At 52.6% G+C, this 23157-nt stretch overlaps 1 protein-coding gene and 1 non-coding gene across 5 annotated transcripts; both read left to right on the top strand.

Moving 5' to 3' along the window:
• Positions 1-60: 60 nt before the first annotated feature.
• TRNAM-CAU (transfer RNA methionine (anticodon CAU)) lies at positions 61-132 on the top strand. The gene has a single exon. It is a non-coding gene; the product is annotated as a tRNA-Met (tRNA).
• Positions 133-4926: 4794 nt separating this feature from the next.
• On the top strand, positions 4927-19239 carry NPR1 (natriuretic peptide receptor 1). 4 transcript variants are annotated; one of them, XM_030842215.2, is made up of 22 exons: positions 4928-6162; positions 6863-7062; positions 7498-7611; positions 8033-8168; positions 8440-8531; positions 9238-9373; positions 10089-10173; positions 10993-11113; positions 11949-12023; positions 12166-12243; positions 12652-12756; positions 13016-13087; positions 13206-13362; positions 13650-13805; positions 14045-14213; positions 14933-15079; positions 15165-15288; positions 15450-15518; positions 15786-15960; positions 16211-16309; positions 18337-18428; positions 18581-19239. In XM_030842215.2, exons 1-22 carry the CDS (start codon positions 5451-5453, stop codon positions 18641-18643), a joined length of 3177 nt encoding a protein of 1058 aa, XP_030698075.1. In that variant the 5' UTR covers positions 4928-5450; the 3' UTR covers positions 18644-19239. The 4 variants fall into 4 exon arrangements, with proteins under 4 accessions (XP_060155106.1, XP_030698075.1, XP_060155101.1 ...); XM_060299118.1 differs by having other exon boundaries at positions 5301-6162; positions 13013-13087; XM_060299123.2 differs by lacking the exons at positions 18337-18428; positions 18581-19239 and having other exon boundaries at positions 4927-6162; positions 13013-13087; positions 16211-18328.
• The last annotated feature ends 3918 nt before the right edge of the window (positions 19240-23157 follow it).

Genomic DNA, 23157 nt, shown 5'->3' with positions numbered 1-23157 from the left:
CAGGATGGGTAGCATTCAGAGAACTTTCTGTACAGTTCATGGAAAATCGTTTTTCGAAGCAGCAGAGTGGCGCAGCGGAAGCGTGCTGGGCCCATAACCCAGAGGTCGATGGATCGAAACCATCCTCTGCTATCGGTGTGCTTCCTTGTTTTTCCTTCCTAGCAGTTTTAATTTTAAATTTCTTCAATAAATGTAACAGCCATACTCCTACTTTTTCCTCTCTCAAAAATGCAGGCTTTAGAAGCTGTTTTTGCCATCAGCAAGCGAAATGGAACAGGAAGGGACTTTATGTGACTGTGAACACTACACGTTTGGATGTGGTTCACAGAGGCTAGAAACTTTAGGCAGGAGAAGCGGCTTTGAGTATGTATATTGATTGAATCGGAGGGGGAAAATACTGATGGTGAGGGACTAGCAGGGAAACTGAGACAGCCTTTGCAAAAAGAGCTCAGAAAAAGAGCGCAAGGGAAGTGACAGGAGAGAAGGACCAGACCCCCTGCCATTTGCCCAGTTTCCCCTCATTTCTCTTTTCCTCACTCTACAACCTCTCTGGCGGATTTCACCCTTATACGAAGTTTCACAGCCACAGATATGGATATACTATGGTTGCATTTACATCAAGCATATTACTATGTGCTTTTCGTCCTTCTATAATCCTGTTTCTCCCCCTTCTTGCCTTGTTTTGCATTGATTACTATTTATTATTCCTTCCCTGCCTCTGTCAATTGGGAGTTACACACTCTTTTTCTACTCTTTTAGTGGTTACCCTAAAAATTACAACGTGCCTCCTTGAACTGGCAAGGTCTAATTTTATGTAATACTTTTACCCTCCTCGTGAAAAATGAAGGAATACTTTAATTCCATTTGCCACCGTCACTCCCTCCAGAACTATATATATTGTTGTGTAACTTTTTAAAGTACTATATTGATACTGATATACTAATTGTAGTATTATTTACTACAGCAAAATGCACAGATCTTAAGTCCACAGATCGATTAATTTTGAGTAATGTATTCTGCCCATCACACAGATTAACATAAAGAACATTTTTATCACCTCAAAAAATTCACTCATACCCCTTTGCCCTTCCCTTAGAGACAATCACTATTCCAATTTCTATTATCATAGATTAGTTTCGTCTATTCTTCCCATAAATGGACTCACACCCTATGTACTCTTTTTTGTCTAGCTTCTTTTGCTTGACACATTTCAAGATTCTTCCATGTTTTTGCATTTATCAGCAATTTGTTCCTTTTTATTTCGGAGTAGCATGCCATTGCATAAATATTTCACAGTTTGTTTACCCACTCTCCTGTTGATGAATTCAGGACCTCCAACTGGCTGAAACACAGGCGAGCACATCTGGGCTCTTTCCACTTTGGAGCCATTATGTATAAAGCAGCTATGACCATTTTTGTACAACGTTCTTGCGGTGAGATGCAATTGTTCCTCTTGGGTAAGTGTAGGTGTATACGTTTACAGAATTTAAATTCCGTGTATATGTTCAATCCCACAAGACATTAATGCTTATTAATTAAAGCAGTGGTCGTTGAGATTTGCCATTTTTAATGCTCTTTATTCCTTCCTGTATCCCCAACACTCATCTGGAGTAATATTCCTTCCGCTTGAGAATTAGTGCCCTTCTGCTGGTGGCTAACTTTCTTGGTTTTGGTTTTTCTGAATACATCTTTATTTCACCTTTGTTTTTGAAGGACATTTTCTCTAGATATGTAATTCTAAACTGGAAGTCATTTTCTTTCAGCACATTTATAATATTATTTTACTATTTTATGGCTTCCATTTTTGCTGTGAAAAAAATGTTGTTAATCAAATGGTTGCTCCTCCGAAGGCAACCAATCCTCTTTTTTCTGCCTATTTTTAAGATTTTATATTTGGTTTAATTTCCTGCAGCTTCACTCTGATGGCTCCAGGTATGGATTTCTTTTTTTTCTAATCTTGAGATCTGCTGAACTTCTTGAATCTGTGGCTTGATGTATTTCATTTATTTTTTTAAGTTTCTCAGCCATTATCTCTTTAAATATTGCTTCTACCCTATTATTTCCCCCCCTCCTAAGCTCCAAATAAAGGTGTGTCAGACTTTCTCATGGTATCCTTTATATCTCCAACCCCTCTTTTATATTTTTCATTCCTTTGTATCCATGCTTCATTCTGAGTGGTTTCTTCTGTCCTTTCTTCCAATTCATTACTTACTCCTCAGTTGAGTCCAACTTGCTCTTAAACTCATGAATTGGTTCTTAATTTTGGCTTTTGACTATTTCAGGTCTGGATTTTCTGTTTACTTCTGGTTTATCCTACTCCTAGGTTTCCCCTAGGAGTGCAGCCTTTCAGGATCCTAACCCTAAATAGAAAGGTGGTTTACCTAAGTAATTACCTCTGGGGACATTTGGACTCCAAATTTGTCTCACTTGCCCCACACAGCCTATTTTCTGCCACCAATTTTGGATCAGCGAATGACTCTAGGGTAAAAGCTCTCCTATTGCTGGTCTGCTTTCCTGTCCTTTCATGCTCTCACTGTCTTTTAGTTCGTTTATTTTAAAAAGCATTTCATCTAACATTTTTAGTTGTCTGCAGCTCAGCTTGAGGATTGGACAAATTATTTAAGTCACCATTGTTGAAAGAGAAGCTCAATTACTAAGTTGGATTTCTAGTCTAGTTCTCCTGAGCTCCAGTTCCACTAATCCAATGGCCTATTGGACACCTCCACTTGGATATCTACAGGCACTTCAAAAGCAATAAACTAAAATGGTTATCTTCGCCCCGAAACCTTTCAGCTTCTTTTAGCTTCTCAACTAATGAGTCAATGTCACCTAGATTTCAGTTATTTGTATGTTCTTCCTGAATTCCAGTTGATTCTACTTAAAAAGCATCTCCCTATAGTGAACAAGACCGTATTATACATTTAAAAATTTGTTAAGAGGGTAGATCTCATGCTAGGTGTTCTTAACACACACTCACGTGCACACACACACACACACACAAAAGGACACAAGGAAATGTTTGGAGGTGATGGAAATGTTTATTACCTTGGTGTTGTGGTGATGTGTTTCATGGGCATATGCATATGTCCAAATTCATCAAATTGTATACATTAAATATGTACAGCTTATGGTATAACAATCATACCTCAATAAAACTTAAAAATTTTTTTTCCAACCTCCTATCTACCTCTATAGCCTCTGGAGCCCTCGTTATAGAACAAAGACATTATGCCTGTCCCACAAAAGCTTGCATGATCTGCCCTCTGCTGCCTTTTCTTGCCTCTCCTCCTCAGTCATTCTTACACCCATAAACCTTACATCCTAGATAGATCAGGGTTGAAAACATGCACTGCTAATGAAGCCAGTAACGCAAATGAGTGAACAGGGTGAATAGGAACCGTGATGAGCTAGACTCACTTCAAAGAAGGAATGGATACTTGGTTCCAGATTATTGTTCATGGAGAGATGCAGGACCTAGATTACCAGCTCTCCAATATTTCAAGACAAGTCAGAATTCCAAATATTCATGTGCCATCTGCTGATTTTAAAATGTGGGCAATTAAATTATATATATAATATACATATATAATATATAACATATATATATTTGAGAGAGAGAATACATGCCAGACAAAACATGCCTGCCGTCTGAAGTTGGTCCATGGGCTACTGTTTGCTCTAGACCATAAGAATATTCAAAATTCTCCTAAATATGTAGGAAACAGACTTCAGTATTCTGCTGTCTCTGCACAGAATACCTTTCTCATCCTCCTACCCTTGTTGAATTATTTCTCGTTGGAGATTTTCCTGGCCCTAATGCAAGTAAAATAGCCCTTATCTGGGCCTTTTAGCAATTTACCTATCTCTCTGTTGTAGTATTTAACTTTATGGCTATTTAACATTATGGCTATTTGTCCCAAATAGAGCTCCTCAAATGTATGGACCATACATACATGATATATATGAGATACATATATATATACACACACACACACATATATATATAGTCTTAATCTTTATACCTTCAGCCGGTGCTTAACACGTACTAGGTCCTCTGGAAATCTGCAGTACGGAAGAAGTTTCCTGATCTTTGGTCTTGCCTAGGTACAGGCTTGCAGAGGTTGGCAGCGCAATACGGTCAACGACTTCTGCTGGCCATTAGAGGGCAGACTGATTCCACAGCTCTCCGGCCCCCAGCCCAGCCGTCAAGGGCCCCAAAATACTCTCCCCAATTTACCCCGCCGCTTGTCATTTCCAACACTGTCTCCCACCGCCCCGACAAATCCCATTTTAATAATCCTCCTCAAGACAAACACACACTCACACGCCGGCAGTGACCCTGAGATCACACCTGTTCGTTCCTCCAGCCACCCGCAAGCTCTCCCTCCCCGTTCCTACAGCCACTGGGGAACTAAAGAGTTAACTCCGCCCTTCTACCTGGTCTTCTTCTCCGCTAATCCGCTCAATCTGTAAACCGGAGGAGGGGGTGAGATCCTAGATGGACTGGTTACGGGGACCCTGGATTCACCTACTTTAACGCCTTTTCCAGAAACCGTCACCCTCCCGCACCACCCCGACACACATCCAAACACACACTTTTTCCTACCAAGATCCCAAACCAGCACCTCTTTCTCTCTTCCCCAGACGGAACCAGGTAGGAGGAGAGGGAAAGGTGGGGCGCAAGAGGCCCTCTGTTGTTCCCACACACTTCTCTATTCAGTTCTTCCCGACCCCGCAACAGAGCCCCTTCTACCCGTGCCGCTTCTCGGAGGAGGAAGAAGTTTGGCCACCGAGAAGCGCGAAGAGGGTCTAAAGGAAAGTGCGCAGGCTGAGACTCGGAAGAGCCCGCGACTTCGGGGCGGGGACGAAGGAGTTAAAGATCCAGGATTGGTTCTAAGGTCACAGAGTCTGGGAGGGGAAGCGGCCGGGAGGGAGGGTTCGGAGCTTGGCTTGGGTCCTCCCCAGTCCCCCCCGGACTGCCGGAGACTTGGGCCGGCCGGACGCCCCTTCTGGCACACTCCCTGGGCCAGGCGCTCACGCACACATACAAACACTCACACTCTCCTTTCCCTCCCTGGCGCCCTCTCCCATCCTTCTCCACGGAGCGCTCGCGCTCTCGTTTTCTCTCTCCTAACACACACACACACACACACACACACACACACACACACACGCTCTCGCTCACACTCGCGTCCTCTCGGCCCCCGCGCTCTCCTCGCACCCACCTGCTCTGCAGCGCCCTGGGCGCACCCCTCCGTCGCGCGCCCCTGGCGCTCCTGGCGCAGACTGTCACAGCTAGAAGGAGCAGCGTGCCTCGGGGTGAGCGCCCCCGCCCCGCTCGTCCTCCCTCCCACAGGGGCGCTCCTGGTGCCCAGGACGGGCCGCTGAGCCGGAGGGGACGCCAGAGGCCATGGTGGGAGCGCTTGTCCGCCTCGGTGCCCTCTGAGGCCATGCCGCGCCCCGGCTGCCCCTCCGGCGCCCGCCTGCGTCTGCTTCTGCTCCTGCCGCCGCTGCTGCTGCTCCCGGGCAGCTACGCGGGCAACCTGACGGTGGCCGTGGTGCTACCTCTGGCCAACACCTCGTACCCGTGGTCGTGGGCGCGCGTGGGACCGGCGGTGGAGCTGGCCCTGGCCCGGGTGAAGGCGCGGCCGGACCTGCTGCCGGGCTGGACAGTCCGCACGGTGCTGGGCAGCAGCGAGAGCGCGCTGGGCGTCTGCTCCGACACCGCCGCGCCCCTGGCCGCCGTGGACCTCAAGTGGGAGCACAACCCCGCGGTGTTCCTGGGCCCCGGCTGCGTGTACGCCGCCGCCCCCGTGGGCCGCTTCACTGCGCACTGGCGGGTGCCGCTGCTGACCGCCGGCGCCCCGGCTGTGGGGTTCGGGGCCAAGGACGAGTACGCGCTGACCACCCGCGCCGGGCCCAGCCATGCCAAGCTGGGCGACTTCGTGGCGGCTCTGCACCGACGGCTGGGCTGGGAGCGCCAGGCTCTAGTGCTCTACGCCTACCAGCCCCGCGACGACCAGCCCTGCTTCTTCGTGGTGGAGGGACTGTACATGCAGGTCCGCGACCGCCTCAACATCACGGTGGACCACCTGGAGTTCGCCGAGGGCGACCGCGACCACTACACCATGCTGCTGCGCACCGTGCGACGCAAAGGCCGAGGTGAGACACGGGCACACCCATCCGGCCGCTTTGCCTCCGGGCCTTCCCCGGGACATCCTCTCTCTTCTCCGGGCCAGACTTCTCCTTCCTGCGGCTCCTCATTCCTGTCTCAGCCTCCTCCGCCCTTTCCACCTCTGAGTTTCTATTTCCCTCTCTTTCTCCATGCCCCCCCCCCCATCCAGTTCCTAGGCTCTCCTCTCTTCTCACCTCCGCACTCCCCCACCTCCTTCCCACCGGTTCCTGCGGAGTTAACGGGAGGGAGAAAATGCCTCCAGCCACCATGACACTTAGTAGGGCCCCAGCTTAGTTCCTATCCCTCATCTCTCCCCCATTTTCCTTCTCTTCCCAGCAGGCTTCTTCCCTCCTCCAACTCTCCTCCCCGTGCTCCCACACGCCCTCTCCTCTTCCAGTCCCCTCTCCAGCTGGCCCTTCTCTGCTCTCCCCCGCTCCTGACCTCACCTTGCCCACCTTTGGCTCCATTATTCCCTCTCTCCCTATCTGGGCTCCTTCCTCCTCCCTCTCCCACCGCCTCCTCCCTCCCTTCACCTTCCTCAGGCCACAGCCCAGACTGAGCCAGGAGTTCCACTTAACTACCTCAGGATCTCTGAATTTCCTCCCCTGGGTGCCCCGGCTTCAGTTCCCCCTCCACTCCCTGACACTTAGGCTCTTCTCTCTCTCTCTGACCCCCCTTCCTCCCCAGTTGTCTACATCTGCAGCTCCCCAGACACCTTCAGAACCCTGATGCTTCTGGCCCTGGAAGCTGGCCTGAGTGGGGAGGACTATGTTTTCTTCCACCTGGACCTCTTTGGGCAAAGCCTGCAAGGAGCACACGGCCTTGCTCCCCACAGGCCCTGGGAGAGAGGGGATGGGCAGGATGTCAGTGCCCACCAGGCCTTCCAGGTGAGTGTTCAGATTGGAAGCCCAGGCTGTGGGGCTCTGGGCTGGTGGCACATTATGTCTGGGTCCTGGGTCCCTCAGTGTCTGAAAGGATTCCAGAAAAGAGGTTCTGGATGCTCATAGAGAGTTAGGTGACAAAGGGCAGGGGGCTGGGGCAAGGGGTATACAGAGGGCCAGGGGACTTCAGAACCAGGAGGCTAAAAAGATGAGAGAATGCCCTTGAGGTGGGATAATGTTCACATCTCACAGACCATCCGGACTTGGAAAAGCCATCCCAGTTCATCCCCTGCTTTGAAGCAGGCAGCACCTCGCGCAGAACATAGGGTCCAATTTGACGTTGAGCAAGTAGAGATGCAGCTCTGGGAGGTGGGCACCCAGGGTACTGGCAGGACTGGAGTCAGCACCCAGCTCTCCCCTCTCCACTGACCCCTTCCTCAGGCTGCCAAAATCATTACCTATAAAGAGCCGGATAATCCTGAGTACTTGGAATTCCTACAGAAGCTAAAACACTTGGCCCATGAGCAGTTCAACTTCACCATGGAGGATGGCCTGGTAGGAGGGGTTCCTGGGACCCTGCAGCGTGGACCTCCAGCCCCCAGTTCACAGCCCTCTGCCAGTCGCCGCCCTGCTCTCTCAGCCATCCCCATATTCCCAGGTCTCCCCTTCTTTCCCTTCCCACTGTTCCCATATCTCTCCTGATGATGGAGGGGGGCATTGACAAATTGTTCAACCTCTGAAACTCAAATCCTTATCCGTAAAATGAGGATGCTACGTCCTGCCCTATCTGCCTAGCAGGATTCAGAAGCAGTGATACATGCGGAGCGTCTTAGAAGTAGTAAATCTCTCTGTGCTGTGAGCGTGTTTTCTCCCATCCTCTTCCAAGCTCCCAGTGCCTCCCATTCCCCACCCCACAGCGCCCCACTCTGTGCCCTTCATACATCCCACCCCAGCCCAGCTCTGCCTGCCCCTGCAGGTGAACACCATCCCAGCGTCCTTCCACGACGGGCTCCTGCTCTATGTCCAGGCAGTGTCGGAGACTCTAGCACATGGGGGAACTGTCACCGATGGGGAGGGCATCACTCAGCGGATGTGGAACCGAAGCTTCCAAGGTCAGGCACTGGAGGTGGCAGGAATGGGCTACCTTGGGGTGCCCCAGGCAGGAAGCAGTGAGAAGCCCCTAGCCCTGCAGTGCAGGTAGTCACTTGCCCACACCAGTCTCTTCTACCTCTCTTCTTCTTTAGGCTCTTTTCCCCATGTCCCTAGTGCCATCAAGAAGTCTTCCTAAGTGCCCAGATCAAAAGATCAACAGACAGAGATGAGGCGTGGGACCCATGAAATTCCACCCTGTCAAAACAGAGCCATCTTCCTCCATACCCCCAGGTGTGACAGGATACCTGAAAATGGACAGCAATGGAGATCGGGAGACCGACTTCTCCCTCTGGGATATGGATCCTGACACTGGCGCCTTCAGGGTAAGGCTGTGCCCCCAGAAGACAGTGCCAACTGGGAATGACATTTCACCCTCCCACCGCCCTGGATAAGAGAGAGCCCTGGATAAAAGAGATCCAGCCAATCTGGAGGAGCAACCAGAACGATAGGGACACACAGGTGTTATGCTTGGGGAACTCCATGTCTGAGGAGGGAGCACAGTGCTGCCCTCAGGAAACTCCATGTCTCCAAAGGCAGGCAGGATCCCCTCCCAGCGGAGACAGACTGACTCAGGGCCAAGATGAATGCACATCATCTTGCTCTATAAGTGCAAGAGGAACAGGAAGGGGTTGAGACCACGGGCACCAAGGAGCAGATCATCCAGGGAAGGCTTCCTGGACGAGGGGTGCCTGGATTAGGCCTGGGAATGTGGGCCGAGAACACTGCATTTTCCTGTCTCCTGTGTGCTTCAATCCAAGATTATAAACTCCCTGAGTGGAGGGCTGTGATTCTATACAGAGTTTTCTTTATAAAACCTTTAAGTCATTTTCAAGTTTGTCCCCTCTGATAACATGGGGCATGGGTATGAGGCTCTCTGTATCCAGTCACGGCAGGGACTCGTTGAATAGCTGACAGTGCAGACACAGTCCCTGGCAGCAGAGATGGGGTAGGTGGGGGGCAGGATTTCTCCCTTGGACGGGAGGCCTCACCAAGGGCCCTTGCCCACCGACCGCTCCTGCCCTCCCATAGGTTGTTCTGAACTTCAATGGAACCTCCCAAGAGCTGGTGACCGTGTCAGGGCGCAAACTGAACTGGCCTCTGGGGTATCCACCTCCTGATGTGCCCAAATGTGGTTTTGACAATGAGGACCCAGCCTGCAACCAAGGTGACTGCCCCTTGCCTTCCAAGCCTCCATTATGGAGATGCTGCCTCCTTCCTGCTCAGGGAGTCAAATACGTGCTCCTCTCCCACACTGAGGGGGTCCTGGAGAGACTCCTCCTGCCTTTTTCTTCCCTTCATCCATCATCCCAGTTCACTGATTGAATATTTTTTTTAACTTTTTATTTTATTTCATTATTATATTACTTTTATTTATTTATTTACTGGCTGTGTTGGGTCTTCGTTGCTGTGCACGGGCTTCGTCTAGTTGTGGCGAGCGGGGGCTACTCTTTGTTGCGGTGTGGGGGCTTCTCATTGCGGTGGCTTCTCTTGTTGCGGAGCACGGGCTCTAGAGCGCAGGCTTCAGTAGTTGTGGCCCACGGGCTTAATTGCTCCACGGCACGTGGGATCTTCCTGGATCAGGGATCAAACCCGTGTCCCCCGCATTGGCAGGCGGATTCTTGACCACTGCGCCACCAGGGAAGTCCCTAATTGAATATTAAAAGGTTCTTCAGGGAATTCCCTGGTGGTCCAGTGGTTCGGACTCCACGCTTCCACTTCAGGGGGCCTGGGTTCGATCCCTGGTCAGGAAACTAAAGATCCCACATGCCTGTGCGGTGCAGCCAAAAAGAATTAAAAATAAAAAAAATAAAGGTTCTTCCTCCTGCTGTCCAATGTCGAACCCAAATCTCTCTCGCTGCAACTTGGACTCTCCCCTACAGACCACTTTTCCACCCTGGAGGTGCTGGCTTTGGTAGGCAGCCTCTCCCTGCTCAGCATTCTGCTCATCTCCTTCTTCATATACAGGTAAGCCTTGGAATGAGGGTGGTGATTGAGGCTGGGAGACCTAAAGAGCCAATAGCAGAGGAGGTGGCAGGGACCCAGAGGGAAGAGGGAGGGGTAAAGGGACAGCGCAGCAAGGCCCAGGGAGATGGGGGAGAAAAGAGACTAAAAAGCCTCAGGACACCTGGAAGAGAGAAGGAGGAGGGGACAGAGGTGGAGTGGCCAGGGAGGATCCGGGAGATCCAAGAAGGAGCAGATCTGTTGGGGGCATCGCAGGGTGTGGATTCCATTTATCCTCCCTTCCTGCTGGTACAGACCAGATGGGAAGCAGTGGACCAACACCTGTGGGGTTGGGCTTATATTCGTTGAGCAGGGATGAAGGCTCTGCTGTGTACCAAGTGCTGAACCCAGAGTGGCGGAGAGAGAGAAGGAAGCCCCACTCCTGCCTTCCAGTGGAAAAGTTAAAGACAGAGGGAAGCAGGGAGGGAGAGAAGGAAATCAGTGCTGGTCAAGCATATACTGTGTGCCAGGCACTTCCACACACAGTTTTTCTTTTCACTCTTGTAACAATGCTTTGAAATAAATGTCGAGGTCCCCAATTTCCAAATGAGGACATTTAGACATGAACCTGAGACTCAGAGAAGTGGAGTGACTACCCCAAGGTCCCCAGTGAGGCAGAATTTCACCCAAGCCTCCTGACTGTCAACCAAGCGGATGTTAATTGCCCCACCCATCTCTTAGCAACTGCAGTGGTCCCAGGGCTCTGAGGAGAGGCTGCTGAGCACCCCCCAACCCTGGGTCAGGGGCTCAGACATGGACTTAGGTGCACATTTCATGCCTCAGAAAGATGCAGCTGGAGAAGGAACTGGCCTCAGAGCTGTGGCGGGTGCGTTGGGAGGACCTGCAGCCCAGTAGCCTAGAGAGGCACCTCCGGAGTGCAGGCAGCCGGCTGACCCTGAGCGGGGTAAGAACTCCGGTACTGGGGGGAGGGGGCAGAGTTGGGAATGGGCGTGTGGGTAGTGCCTGATGGGTAGGGTAGAGAGCAGGCTTCTAGTCCCAGCCCTGCCTTCAATCGCTCTATGACCTTGGGCAAGTCACATTCCCTCTCTGAGACTACCGCAGGTAATGATTACATCTACAGAGCTCCCTCACAGGGGTCTTTCAAAAGTTAGAGATAGCATATGTGAAAATACATTTTATTTTATTTGTTTGTTTTTTTGTATAATCATCTGAAAGTTTCTGCATACTTTTTTTTTTAATTGGGGTATAGTTGTTTTACAACGTTGTGGTAGTTTCTACTGTACAGCGAAGTAGTAGAGTTCCCTGTGCTATACAGCATGTTCTTATTAGTTATCTATTTTATACATATCAGTGTATATATGTCATCTCACCCCCCACGCCCCACCCCCCTGAAAATACTTTTTGTTTTTTTTTTTGCGGTACGCGGGCCTCTCACTGTTGTGGCCTCTCCCGTTGCGGAGCACAGGCTCCGGACGCGCAGGCTCAGTGGCCATGGCTCACGGGCCCAGCCGCTCTGCGGCATGTGGGATCTTCCCGGTCCGGGGCACGAACCCATGTCCCCTGCGTCGGCAGGCGGACTCTCAACGACTGAGCCACCAGGGAAGCCCCTGAAGATACATTTTTAAAAAGTAAATAAATGAGGAAAGGATTTTATGATGTGGAATGAGAGGCAGGGCAACACAAAGATAAGGCAGGGTAGTGAAGACCAGAGCTCAAGCAACCAGGATGGAGAGCCGGGTCCATGGGCTGACCACCCCTCCTGTACTCCGTCCCTTCAGAGAGGCTCCAATTACGGCTCCCTGCTGACCACAGAGGGCCAGTTCCAAATCTTTGCCAAGACAGCATATTATAAGGTGGGTCTGGGGAAAGACCACTGGTCCTCAGGACTGGGGCAGGGCTTTCCTATGATGGAGGACTGGAGACGGTCTTAGCACAGGGGTGGGCTGTCAGGGCTGGGCCATCCCCTTACAGTGACAATCTCCATTCCTCACTCAGGGCAACCTCGTGGCTGTGAAACGTGTGAACCGTAAACGCATTGAGCTGACGCGGGAAGTCCTGTTTGAGCTGAAGCATGTAATGTGGGGAGGGAGGCAATGGCCTAGGGAAGAATCTAGGGACACAGGGGAGGTTGGCCAACAGAATGGGTATGGAGGGACTGCAGGGTATCCTAGGAAGGGATGAGCACTGTAGCCCTGGGATGGGCCCCTGTGTGTTGTGGGTACGAGTAGGGGAATCATAGATGGGAGAAGGGCTGGAGATTTTGTAGGGGCTCCATTGGATAGGCTTAGGAAGCAGAGGGAGTAGGGAGCAGGTTCTGGGGAAGGGTTCTTTAGAACAGGAGTGGGAATCACCGGGGAAGGTCCTAGAATGTCTGCAGAGAATGCATAGGGACTTAAGGAGAGTGAGGGGTCCCCAAGGGTGGGGGCCACTTGGCAAGGAGTGAGGTCTCTGTCAGGCTCTGATGCTGGCTCTCACCTGCAGATGCGGGATGTGCAGAATGAACACCTGACCAGGTTTGTGGGGGCCTGCACTGACCCCCCCAATATCTGTATCCTCACAGAGTACTGTCCCCGTGGGAGCTTGCAGGTGAGGCAACAAGGGAGTGTCAGGACAACTAGGTCTAGCCCCGGGTCTGCCCCTGACTCAACATAAGGCCCTGGGCAAGCCTCTCCTTCTTTCTGACTTTTATTTTCCCCATCTGTAAAATGGGAGTGGGGGGAGAGTGGTGGCACTGGAGTAGACCCAAAGCTTTGTCCCGTTCTGCCAGTTTATGTCAGTGGAACCCCTGCACTCCTCCTCCTGGGGGCATGTGCAGGGTATAGGGCTGACTCTCACTGCCCAGCAGGACATCCTGGAGAATGAGAGCATCACCCTGGACTGGATGTTCCGGTACTCGCTCACCCATGACATCGTCAAGGTAGGCCCAAAAGGGCCCCCTGGGTGTTGGGGGAGGGGCCAGGCAGTCTTCTCCCCTGGCTGTGGTTGGTTGGAGGTCTCACTCATGCCCGAGACCCCTGCCTCCCCAAATTTCCCAGGGTATGCTGTTCCTGCACAATGGGGCCATTTGCTCCCATGGGAACCTCAAGTCATCCAACTGCGTAGTAGACGGGCGCTTCGTGCTCAAGATCACTGACTACGGGCTGGAGAGCTTCAGGGACCCGGAGCCCGAGCAAGGACACACCCTCTATGCCAGTGAGCCCCGACCTGACTCTGACCCCTACCACCCCCCCCAGCACAGCCCAGTGGGGATGCTGATGCCTGGCCTATGGTGGGCTCGGGCCCACCTTTCCTGACTCCCTGCTCAATTCATCATCAGTAGAAAGCGGAGTCAGACGAAATGGTCTCAAGGCCCCTTCTAGCCCTAGCAACCCCTGTGATGTCTCCAGATCAGTCCCAGTCACATCCTCTGGGACCTTGTTTCCCCTCATCCCTTAGCTTTGGGGCCCTTCACCCTGTGACTCCTGACCTCTGACCTGCAGAAAAGTTGTGGACAGCCCCTGAGCTCCTGCGAATGGCCTCACCCCCTGCCCGGGGCTCCCAGGCTGGTGACGTGTACAGCTTTGGGATCATCCTTCAGGAGATTGCCCTGAGGAGTGGTGTCTTCCACGTGGAAGGTTTGGATCTCAGTCCCAAAGGTGAGAGGACCGTGCTTCCCCTAATGCTGCCACAGTCAACTAACCCCAGCTCCAGAGAGAGGGTACCCTGGAAATGCCACCACCCTTTGCTCCACTGCTGCCAATGACCCTGAACATGACTAGCCCAGTTCCCTGCAGGGCTCCCCTGCCCCGTGCCCTGGTCCTGGACCTCCCCACCCCGTTTCTCAACAGGCCCTGGGCTGAACCTACCCCTCGGCCTCTCTTCCCCCACCACACAGAGATCATCGAGCGTGTGACTCGGGGCGAGCAGCCCCCCTTCCGGCCCTCCCTGGCCCTGCAGAGTCACCTGGAGGAACTGGGGCAGCTGATGCAGCGCTGCTGGGCCGAGGACCCGCAGGAGCGGCCACCCTTCCAACAGATCCGCCTGATGCTGCGCAAATTTAACAGGTCGCTGGCATTAGTCCTGAATCCCCCCAGCCTCCTCTATCCCCCACAGCGACCGCGCGCCTCACACTTTAAGTCTTATCCCTGTGGTGGCAGAGCCCACGCACAGCCCCCGCATACACAGCCTGCTCCAGCCTGGCACAGCCTCGCAGCCCCCTCTGTGAATACTGTAGGACCCGGCTGGTCTCACAGTCCCCTACCTCTCATACCCCGCTCCTCCAGCGGCCCTTACTCCATCAGCCTTCAGTGGCCGCAGAGTAAATGGCCTCCCACCTCCTCCCTACACCTCTCTGCCCTCCGTGGGAGCTCCCACCCGGCCCTTTGATCCCCTTTCCCAGTGTGCCCCTGGGGGCTGGTTCCTCCAGGCACACCCCTCTGCCAGCCTGTGTGCCCTCACTCCGTTCTCGAGTGGTCCCTGTCCCTTTCTGCCTCTTCTACCTCCTTCTAAGCCACTTGTGTTCAACAAAGATGTTCAGAATAGCCAATATGTCTGAAGCTTGAAACTTGACCCTGGGGTCTCAGGGATGAATTGGACTTTCCTCCGACCCTTTTCCCCTGCCACCCCCATCCTGCTGTGCCCCCCAACCCTGACTCTCGCCAGGGACTCCACTGCAGTGGGCTGACATTAAGCCTGGGTAGGGTGAGAGCCTGGGGGAGGCGCTTCAGGGTAGGGCGTGCCGCTCCTCTCTCACCACCACCCCTTCCGCTGCCCCTGTCCCCAGAGAGAACAGCAGCAACATCCTGGATAACCTGCTGTCGCGCATGGAACAGTACGCCAACAACCTGGAAGAGCTGGTGGAGGAGCGGACCCAGGCCTACCTGGAGGAGAAGCGCAAGGCGGAGGCCCTGCTCTACCAGATTCTGCCTCAGTGAGTGCCCGTGCTTGGTGCTCCCGCCACCCCTGTCCCAGCCCCACCTCACCTTCTGATCCTGCACCTGTCCCTGACCCCTCAGCTCAGTGGCTGAGCAGCTGAAGCGTGGGGAGACGGTCCAGGCCGAAGCCTTTGACAGCGTCACCATCTACTTCAGCGACATTGTGGGTTTCACAGCCCTGTCGGCGGAGAGCACGCCCATGCAGGTAAGTCAGGCACAGCCCCAGGTGTCGGAGCAGCCAGGTGTGCTCAGCTTGGCACCTGCATCCCACAGGCCTGCCTTCTGGTTCCGCTTTTCCCACCCGAGCCCAGGTGGGGCCCCGGGGCCCCTTACTCCCCACCCCTTTTGGCTTCTCTTTTCTTCCAGGTGGTGACCCTGCTCAACGACCTGTACACTTGCTTTGATGCTGTCATAGACAACTTTGATGTCTACAAGGTGAGTAAAGATGGGAGGGGACAGACAGACGGATGTGGAGGGCAGAATGACATAGTCTTAAGCAGGAAGACCAAGAGACGTGGACAAAGACAGTGTCACAGGGAGACCCAGGAACAGGCAGAAAAACCGCGCGGGGGTTGGGGGATGAGCGAACACAGTGGCTGGTAGATGGGGGGTGGGGACAGGAAGGCGGTGCCCACAGTGTGGGGGCCGCACCGGGAGAAAGTTCCAGTCCTCAGGTCCGGCACCCTCTCGCGGCCCTCACAGGTGGAGACCATTGGTGACGCCTACATGGTGGTGTCCGGGCTCCCAGTGCGGAACGGGAGGCTGCACGCCCGCGAGGTGGCCCGCATGGCCCTGGCGCTGCTGGACGCGGTGCGCTCCTTCCGCATCCGCCACCGGCCCCAGGAGCAGCTGCGCTTGCGCATCGGCATCCACACAGGTGAGGCCGCCGGAGGGGCGGGGAGGGGGCTCCCACAGGCTGGAGCTGCAGATGAGAGACGAGCCGGCCGCGTCGCCACCGCTCCCCGTGCGCGGGAACACCTACACCTCTGGGCTCCCACCGACAGCAGGTCCCACCTGCTGCCTCTCCTGGAGCGCTCTAGCCCCGTCCTATGGCCACCCTCCGTTCCTCCCACCTACTTCCCTAAACTGATGGGTTTCCCTCACTGATGGGCTTCCGCTCCCTCCAGGACCCGTGTGTGCAGGTGTGGTAGGGCTGAAGATGCCCCGTTACTGTCTTTTTGGGGACACAGTAAACACGGCCTCAAGAATGGAGTCTAACGGGGAAGGTATGCTGGGTCCCCGAGGCGGGACAGGGAGGGAAGGGTGGCTGTGGCTGAGGAAGGCCCTCCTGGCAGTGGGTGCCTATCCAATCCATGTTCTGTCTCCTCCCAGGCTCCCTTCTCATAAGGGTTCAACCTGGCCACATCACCTTGAATCTAATCAGAGACTCAGGTCTCAGCTGCGCCCTCTTGGCAAATGATTGAAAAGTCTTTCCAGGCCAATGTCCAGCAGTTCCCAGCTGGGAACTACCTTTAGGACCCTCTTGGGTGTGGTAAAAAGGGCTCCAGAGCAGCCCACTTGGGTGTGAGTCTCAGCTCTACAACCGACTCAGCTGTGTCAGTTTGCTACACCTCCCTGAGCCTCTGTTTTCCTCACCTGGAAAATGAGAATTAAATATCTACCTCAGAAGAGTTACGTGAGAAAGTCATATAACACGACTAGCAGATAATTGTCATTCAACTTTTCTGAGCCTTAGCTGTTTATCTTTTTTTTTTTTTAATTAATTAATTTATGGCTGCCTTGGGTCTTCGTTGCTGTGCGCAGGCTTTGTCTAGTTGTGGCGAGTGGAGGCTAGTCTTAGTTGCGGTGCGCGGGCTTCTCATTCTGGTGGCTTCTCTTGTTGCAGAGCAGGGACTCTAGGTGTGCGGGCTTCAGCAGTTGTGGCACACGGGCTTCAGTAGTTGTGGTTCGCGGCCTCTAGAGTGCAGGCTCAGTAGTTGTGGTGCACAGGCTTCGTTGCTCCGCGGCATGTGGGATCTCCCCAGACCAGGGCTCGAACCCATGTCCCCTGCATTGGCGGGCAGATTCTTAACCACTGCGCCACCAGGGAAGTCCCTGTTTATCTTTAAAATGATGCCTGTCTCAGTGTTCTAAAAAATAGCCCAACCCCTGGAACACAGTAGGTACCAAATAAATGCTTGCTCCCACCTCTTCCCTTGGGCTTGCTTCCTGTTGATCTTCTGCCTCCTGCTGTAGTCAACACAATTCAATTCAGTAAATATTTATTGAGCAACTACTGAGTACCAGGCCTTGGAATACTAAGACGACCCAGACCAAAGCTTGCTAGGGAGTCCACGCGGACCCCAGCTAAGCCTCGTGGTGGGCAAAGGGCTTCTTGGGAGCCCAGAGGGGGTCTGGTTCAGCAGATATTCCCTGGACACTGTGTTGAGGGCGTCGAGGTGGAGAAAGCTTCTCACTGAGGTTCAGTCCTCAAGGAGCACATTCTCAGAAATCGTTTAACAGCAGAAAAGGGCCTCTGCGATGCAGACCCCAGGAGTGGTAGGGGCGAGTTCAGAGGGAGGTCAAAGAAGGGCTGTGGGGAACAGCAGTCAGGAGTCAGGAGTCTGGGCAGACCTCAGCAGATTTGGGCAGGTCTCCTCCCCGAGGCCTGGGCTCCCTCAGCCCTGAAATGAGGGTGTTGAGTTAAGGAACGATGATAGCAAACACTCGTATAGTGCCTCCTAAGTGCCAGACTCTTTTAAAATGCGTAATGAATAATGTTAAATTTAATCCTCACCAGAAGGCTTTGAGATGGGTCCTGTTGCTATCAGCATTTTGTAGAGTAGGAAACTGAGGCCCAGATAGTTTATACTACTTCCCCGAGCAAGTGTCCAAGCTGGGATTCATCCTAGGCAGAGCAGGCTCCGATGTCTGAGCTCCTGACCTCTACACTCTATTGTCTGTCTAGAGCCTGGTGATGCGCTGGAGTGCTGTCCAATAGAACTTTCTGCAGTAATGGAAATGTTCTATGCTGTGCTGTCCAATATGGTAGCCTCTGAGGCATTGCATTTTTCACTATATTTCAATTACAGTTTAAATAGCCACAGGTGACTAATGGCTTTCATGGTGGACAGCACAGTTCTAGAGTTCTTAGGGAGAGGCCTGTGTAGTCAGACACTACATGGAGGGGGTGGGACTTTGAATTAGGAGGCTTTCTGGGCCAAAGGAAGGAGGGAGAGCATGTTTCTAGCCCCACAGTCCCTGATCTCCTGCTCCCATCTCTTGCTTCTCTCATCTCCCTTCTCCTACCCAGCCCTGAAGATCCACTTGTCTTCTGAGACCAAGGCTGTCCTGGAGGAGTTTGGTGGTTTCGAGCTGGAGCTTCGAGGGGATGTAGAAATGAAGGTAAAAAAGGAAGTCCCTACCCTTACCACCCCTTAGGGTCCCCGAAGGGCTTACCCTCCCCCAGGCCCCTTCTCAAGCAGCCAACCCCACTCCCAACATTTGGGAAAGTGGATGAGTCACTCCCCACCCCAAACTCCTCTTTTTCCCTCCAGGGCAAAGGCAAAGTTCGGACCTACTGGCTACTGGGGGAGCGGGCGAGTAGCACCCGAGGCTGACCTGGCTCCCCTCCTGGCCTTCCACACCTCCCTTCCCTGTGCCAGAGGTGACAGAGAGGTGCCAGGCCTCAGCCTCGCCTGCAGTATCCCCACCATTGCCAAAGAAGTAGTTTGAACAGCTCAGATGTGCAGACCCCAGTGGAGACACCAGACGTTACCTCTGAAAGTGGACTGGTATTGGGGGAGAACTTGGAGCTCACAGGACTGGACCAAAACTCACAGCCATGCCCAGGGACACACACACACACACACACACACGTAGGCACACGCACCCACTCTCCACCCTGACTCAGGCCAGGCCAGGCTGGGACGTGGATTCCTGGATCCTCCTGCCCCTCCCTGTGCCCTCTTCCCTCAACCGTGCTACACTGACTTTTATGGGGAGGAGGAAAAGGCAAAGGGATTATATGTGACTCAAGGGGCTGGGGGGAGTCCACATCTGGGCCTAGCCCAGATGGGCCACAAACACCACCACCCCCGTCCCCCACCACCCAACCTAGGATGCAATGCACAGGGGAGAAAGGGAAGGACAGAGGGCTGTGGGCTTGTGTGCCTTGCTTCTCCTGTGAGTGGAGACCATTAAAATCTTTATTCCAGTGACAGTGTGTTTCTTGAGGGAGAGCGGGTTGCCAGAAAACACAGTCATATTCTCCATCCTGTGCTTCAAATAAGGTGTTTCTCAAGTTGGAATGCAGTATCTGGAAAAGGCTGCAGTGCCCCTTCCGTTTTGAGGAGCCAGTGTAACAGCCTGCGAATTACCCCAGCAGTGCTGGTGCTGTTGGTCTCAGGACCCATTTACTCCCTTAAAAGCTACTGAGGGCCCCAAAGAGCTTTTGTTTATGTGGGTCATATCTATCAGTATATTCTGTATTAGAAATTAAAACAAGTCTTTATTAACTCATTTAAAATAACTATAATAAACCCATCACATGTTCAGTTTTTACGGCTTTATCAAAGACAGTCTTAAGAGAAACTGGCTTTTTTTGAAGACCACAGTGACTAGTTTGGTGCTACTGCCTTCATTTATGCTAAGACACCAGCAAGTTTTAACCCCACTGTTTTCGCACCATCAGTGCAAATATCAACACAGTCAATAAGGCAAATAACATAATTAGTAGGAGTGTGAAAATCTCGTGTGTGTGTGTGTGTGTGTGTGTGTGTGTCTTGAGGGATCTTAGTTCCCCGACCAGGGATTGAACCCGGGGCCCCTGGCAGTGAAAGCACCGAGTCCTAACCACTGGGCTGCCAGGGAATTCCCATGAACATCATTTTGACCTCATCCATCCCCTGAAAGGATCTTGGGGACCCACAGAATCTGTGGACTGCACTTTGAGAACTGCTCTATTACCCAATGCCCAGCATACAGTAGGACTATAAGGAGTGTGGACTGAGTGGGGAGTCCTGGCATCTGCCCCAGGAGGCCTGGGAGCCAAGAAGCAGGGGTGAGGTGGGAACATATGGATCCCTTTTGACCTCAGTTGAAATGTGGGAATTGTCCACCTGCCCATCCACCCCCACACCAGTGTGGACAAATGTGAGTGATAGTTTACAACATGACTCTCAGCTGGGCTAAGGGCCCTCCTTTCCCTGCTCTAGCCACGCACCCCACCCCCTTCCTGAGCAGGCAGGCAGGAATGCGAATGCGGGGGAGAGGTGGCTGCAGCTTCACCTCCCCCATGGGGAAAGAAAGTGCCAGACATTTCTTCAGTACCATCCATCAAGTGCAGACAGGCCCCTCCTGCGACCTCCCCAAGCCTCTTTCTGGAGTCCACGCCCAGCGCCCAGCGGGACTGGAGGTCGGTGCGGGCTATGGAGAGCTTGGACGTCTGCCTTCGGGACAGGGCGCCCTGATACACAAATGGTGGTCTGGAGGTGAAGAAAGGATAATTCGTTCTCCCTTTGTCTAATGACCCTTCCTGATGTCCTGTGCTCTCTTCCCACCCTTTTTGGCCTCAGTCAGATTTGATTTATTGGGAGAAGGAGCTAACACAGTCAAGTCCTCAGCTGGGGATGAATAGCTCTGGGAGGGCCTAACAGAAGGGTGGTTGCCTTGGTAACCACAGCACACCCACCTTCCTGGTGGGCCCTGGTGGCCATGTTGACTCCCAAGCCCCCATTCCTCCTCGCAGGTAGTGGCAGTCCCAGAAGGGAGTAGAAATACTAGAGAACTGTGGGACCTAAGAAGTCAGATCAGGGACTTCCCTAGTGGCGCAGTGGTTAAGAATCCGCCTGCCAATGCAGGGGACAGGGGTTCCAGCCCTAGTCCAGGAAGATCCCACATGCCGTGGAGCAACTAAGCCCGTGCGCCACAACTACTGAGCCTGCGCTCTAGAGCCCACAAGCCACAACTACTGAGCCCGCGTGCCACAACTACTGAGCCTGCGTGCCACAACTAATGAAGCCTGCGCACCTAAAGTCCATGCTCCACAACAAGAGAAGCCCGCGCACCGCAACAAAGAGTAGCCCCCCTCGCCGCAAGTAGAGAAAGCCCGCTCATGGCAACGAAGACCCAATGCAGCCAAATATAAATTAAAAAATAATAATTAAAAAAAAAAAGATCAGGCTGGAGGCTGGGATATCTAGAGAGACTGGGGTTTGGGGAGGGGAGACTGTAAGAGATGAGGTGGGGAAGGTGGGGAAGGTGGGGAAGGAGGGGCGGGTAGCTGATTGACTGAGGAGCCCCAGTAAGACAATTGTAGGAAATTGCCGGTCAGATCCTTCCGGGGCAGCCTGGCTCCAGTGCGGGCACTTGGAGGGGAGGGGGCTGAGGGAGTGGGCGTGAGGAGAGGCCCAAGGAGTCGATGACTTCAGCAGCTCAAGAACTTTCACTGGAACTGAGGAGATTTCCTTCCGGAGGAAGGCCCCCGAAGCCAGGAAGGACTGGGAAAGCCATTACTGAGGGGAGGTGTGGGGGGCTGGGGTGGGGGGCGGTGTTCTGAGGGTAGCAGTAGCGCCCCTCCTGCTAGCCAGGGAGACGGATTTGCGCCAGAACCTCCGCCCACGTGGGAGGGGCTGTCTAGCCTCGCTGAGTGTCCCAGGCTGTCCTGCGTAGGTCTGGGAGGGTGGGGGGCAACAGGGTTTCCCTGGAGTATGATAAGAATAATAACAACAGTAATCATTGGCATTCGATTGTGCCTTGCAGTTGACAAAGGCTTTCACATACATTATCTCATCAGCCCACATGACACCATTGGAAGGGAAGGGCAGGGAGTGCAGCTGAGGTAGGAGGGCCCAGCTGTGGTCCAGCTGTGGGTAGGAGGGCCCACTGTAGAGAGTGTGCAGAGGGAACCAGCCCTGTGCAAGGCTGGAACCCAGAAAAAAAAAAAAAAGCTGATAGAAGGAGACAAATATCCTCCCCCTACCCCCTCTTTTCTCTATATCAAAGAGCTTGGGTAATTTATTTATCATAACAGTACATTTAGTGATAATTTTTTTTTAATGATTTATACCTTTCAGGACAGATCCATGGAATCTAATTAGCAGTGGAGGCCGGTTTGGCATCCTGAAAGTCATTTTTTCATTAAATTGCAAGAGCTGTAAAAATACAAAAATAAGTAAATTAACCATAAAGAAAAACCCTAATGCTGTCCAGGGAGATTTAATCTCATTGAGCTGGAACACAAGAAAAATTCCAGGTGAGGTGTTTACCATCAAGATGCTGATGAATTTGGATACTGGTGAGGATGATGAGGCCATAGGAAGAGAGGAGGTGCGGGGGCAGGAACCCTGATAGTGCTAACTCCAGGTTTAGTGAGTGGGACCAGATAGGGAAAAAACCCATCCACCCAGTTCCCTATCACACATGTTGTACCAGTGAGTGGGTAGGTGGGCTGATTGCCCTTTAAGAACCTTTCCACAGCAAAGATTCCATAACCAAATACATCTGTTAATCACTGTGGTACCCCTTCTGGACTTGATACAGACATCCCACTGTTACTCTCTGCCTTTGGCTTTCAAATGTGGACTGCCTATGGCATACCTTCACTGCTGATAATGTCCTATGATCAGGTTGGCTTATGTTTTCTCAGCCCACCAAACTCCCAGCAGGCCAGAACCAGGCCAAAATTCCACATCTCAGTATTCAGAACTGGAGTAATTTCAAACGTCTATCAAGTGAGAGGCAGTGTGATGCTGGGTAAGAGACTAACTCTGGATTCAAACCCAGCTCTGCCACCTATAATCCATGTGGCTTTGGGCAAATTTCTCAACTTCTCTAAGCCTCAGTTTTCTGCTCTAACATGGGAACGGTCATAATAAGACCTACCCCACAGGGTTGCCTGGAGGATTATAAGAGGTTTTTCCCACTACATGCTTAGAACACTGAAGGGCAGGTAGTAAGAACTAGTTGTTTACTAGTGTTATTAAGAGTCTACATTATGCAAACCATTATGCTAGATGTAAGGAGTTCCTGATGTCCAGGGAACAGTTGGAAGCAAAATGCAGCACATGATTAGACCCCTCAATGAGAGGTAAGATCTAAAAATCTTAGAAGAAAAACTAGGGGTTATGCACTC

This window comes from Globicephala melas, chromosome 1 (assembly GCF_963455315.2).
Source record: "Globicephala melas chromosome 1, mGloMel1.2, whole genome shotgun sequence".
NCBI classification, from domain to species: Eukaryota; Metazoa; Chordata; class Mammalia; order Artiodactyla; family Delphinidae; genus Globicephala; species Globicephala melas.
The sequence above is the reverse complement of the archived record's forward strand: the minus strand, read 5'-3'. Positions and strand labels throughout refer to the sequence as shown.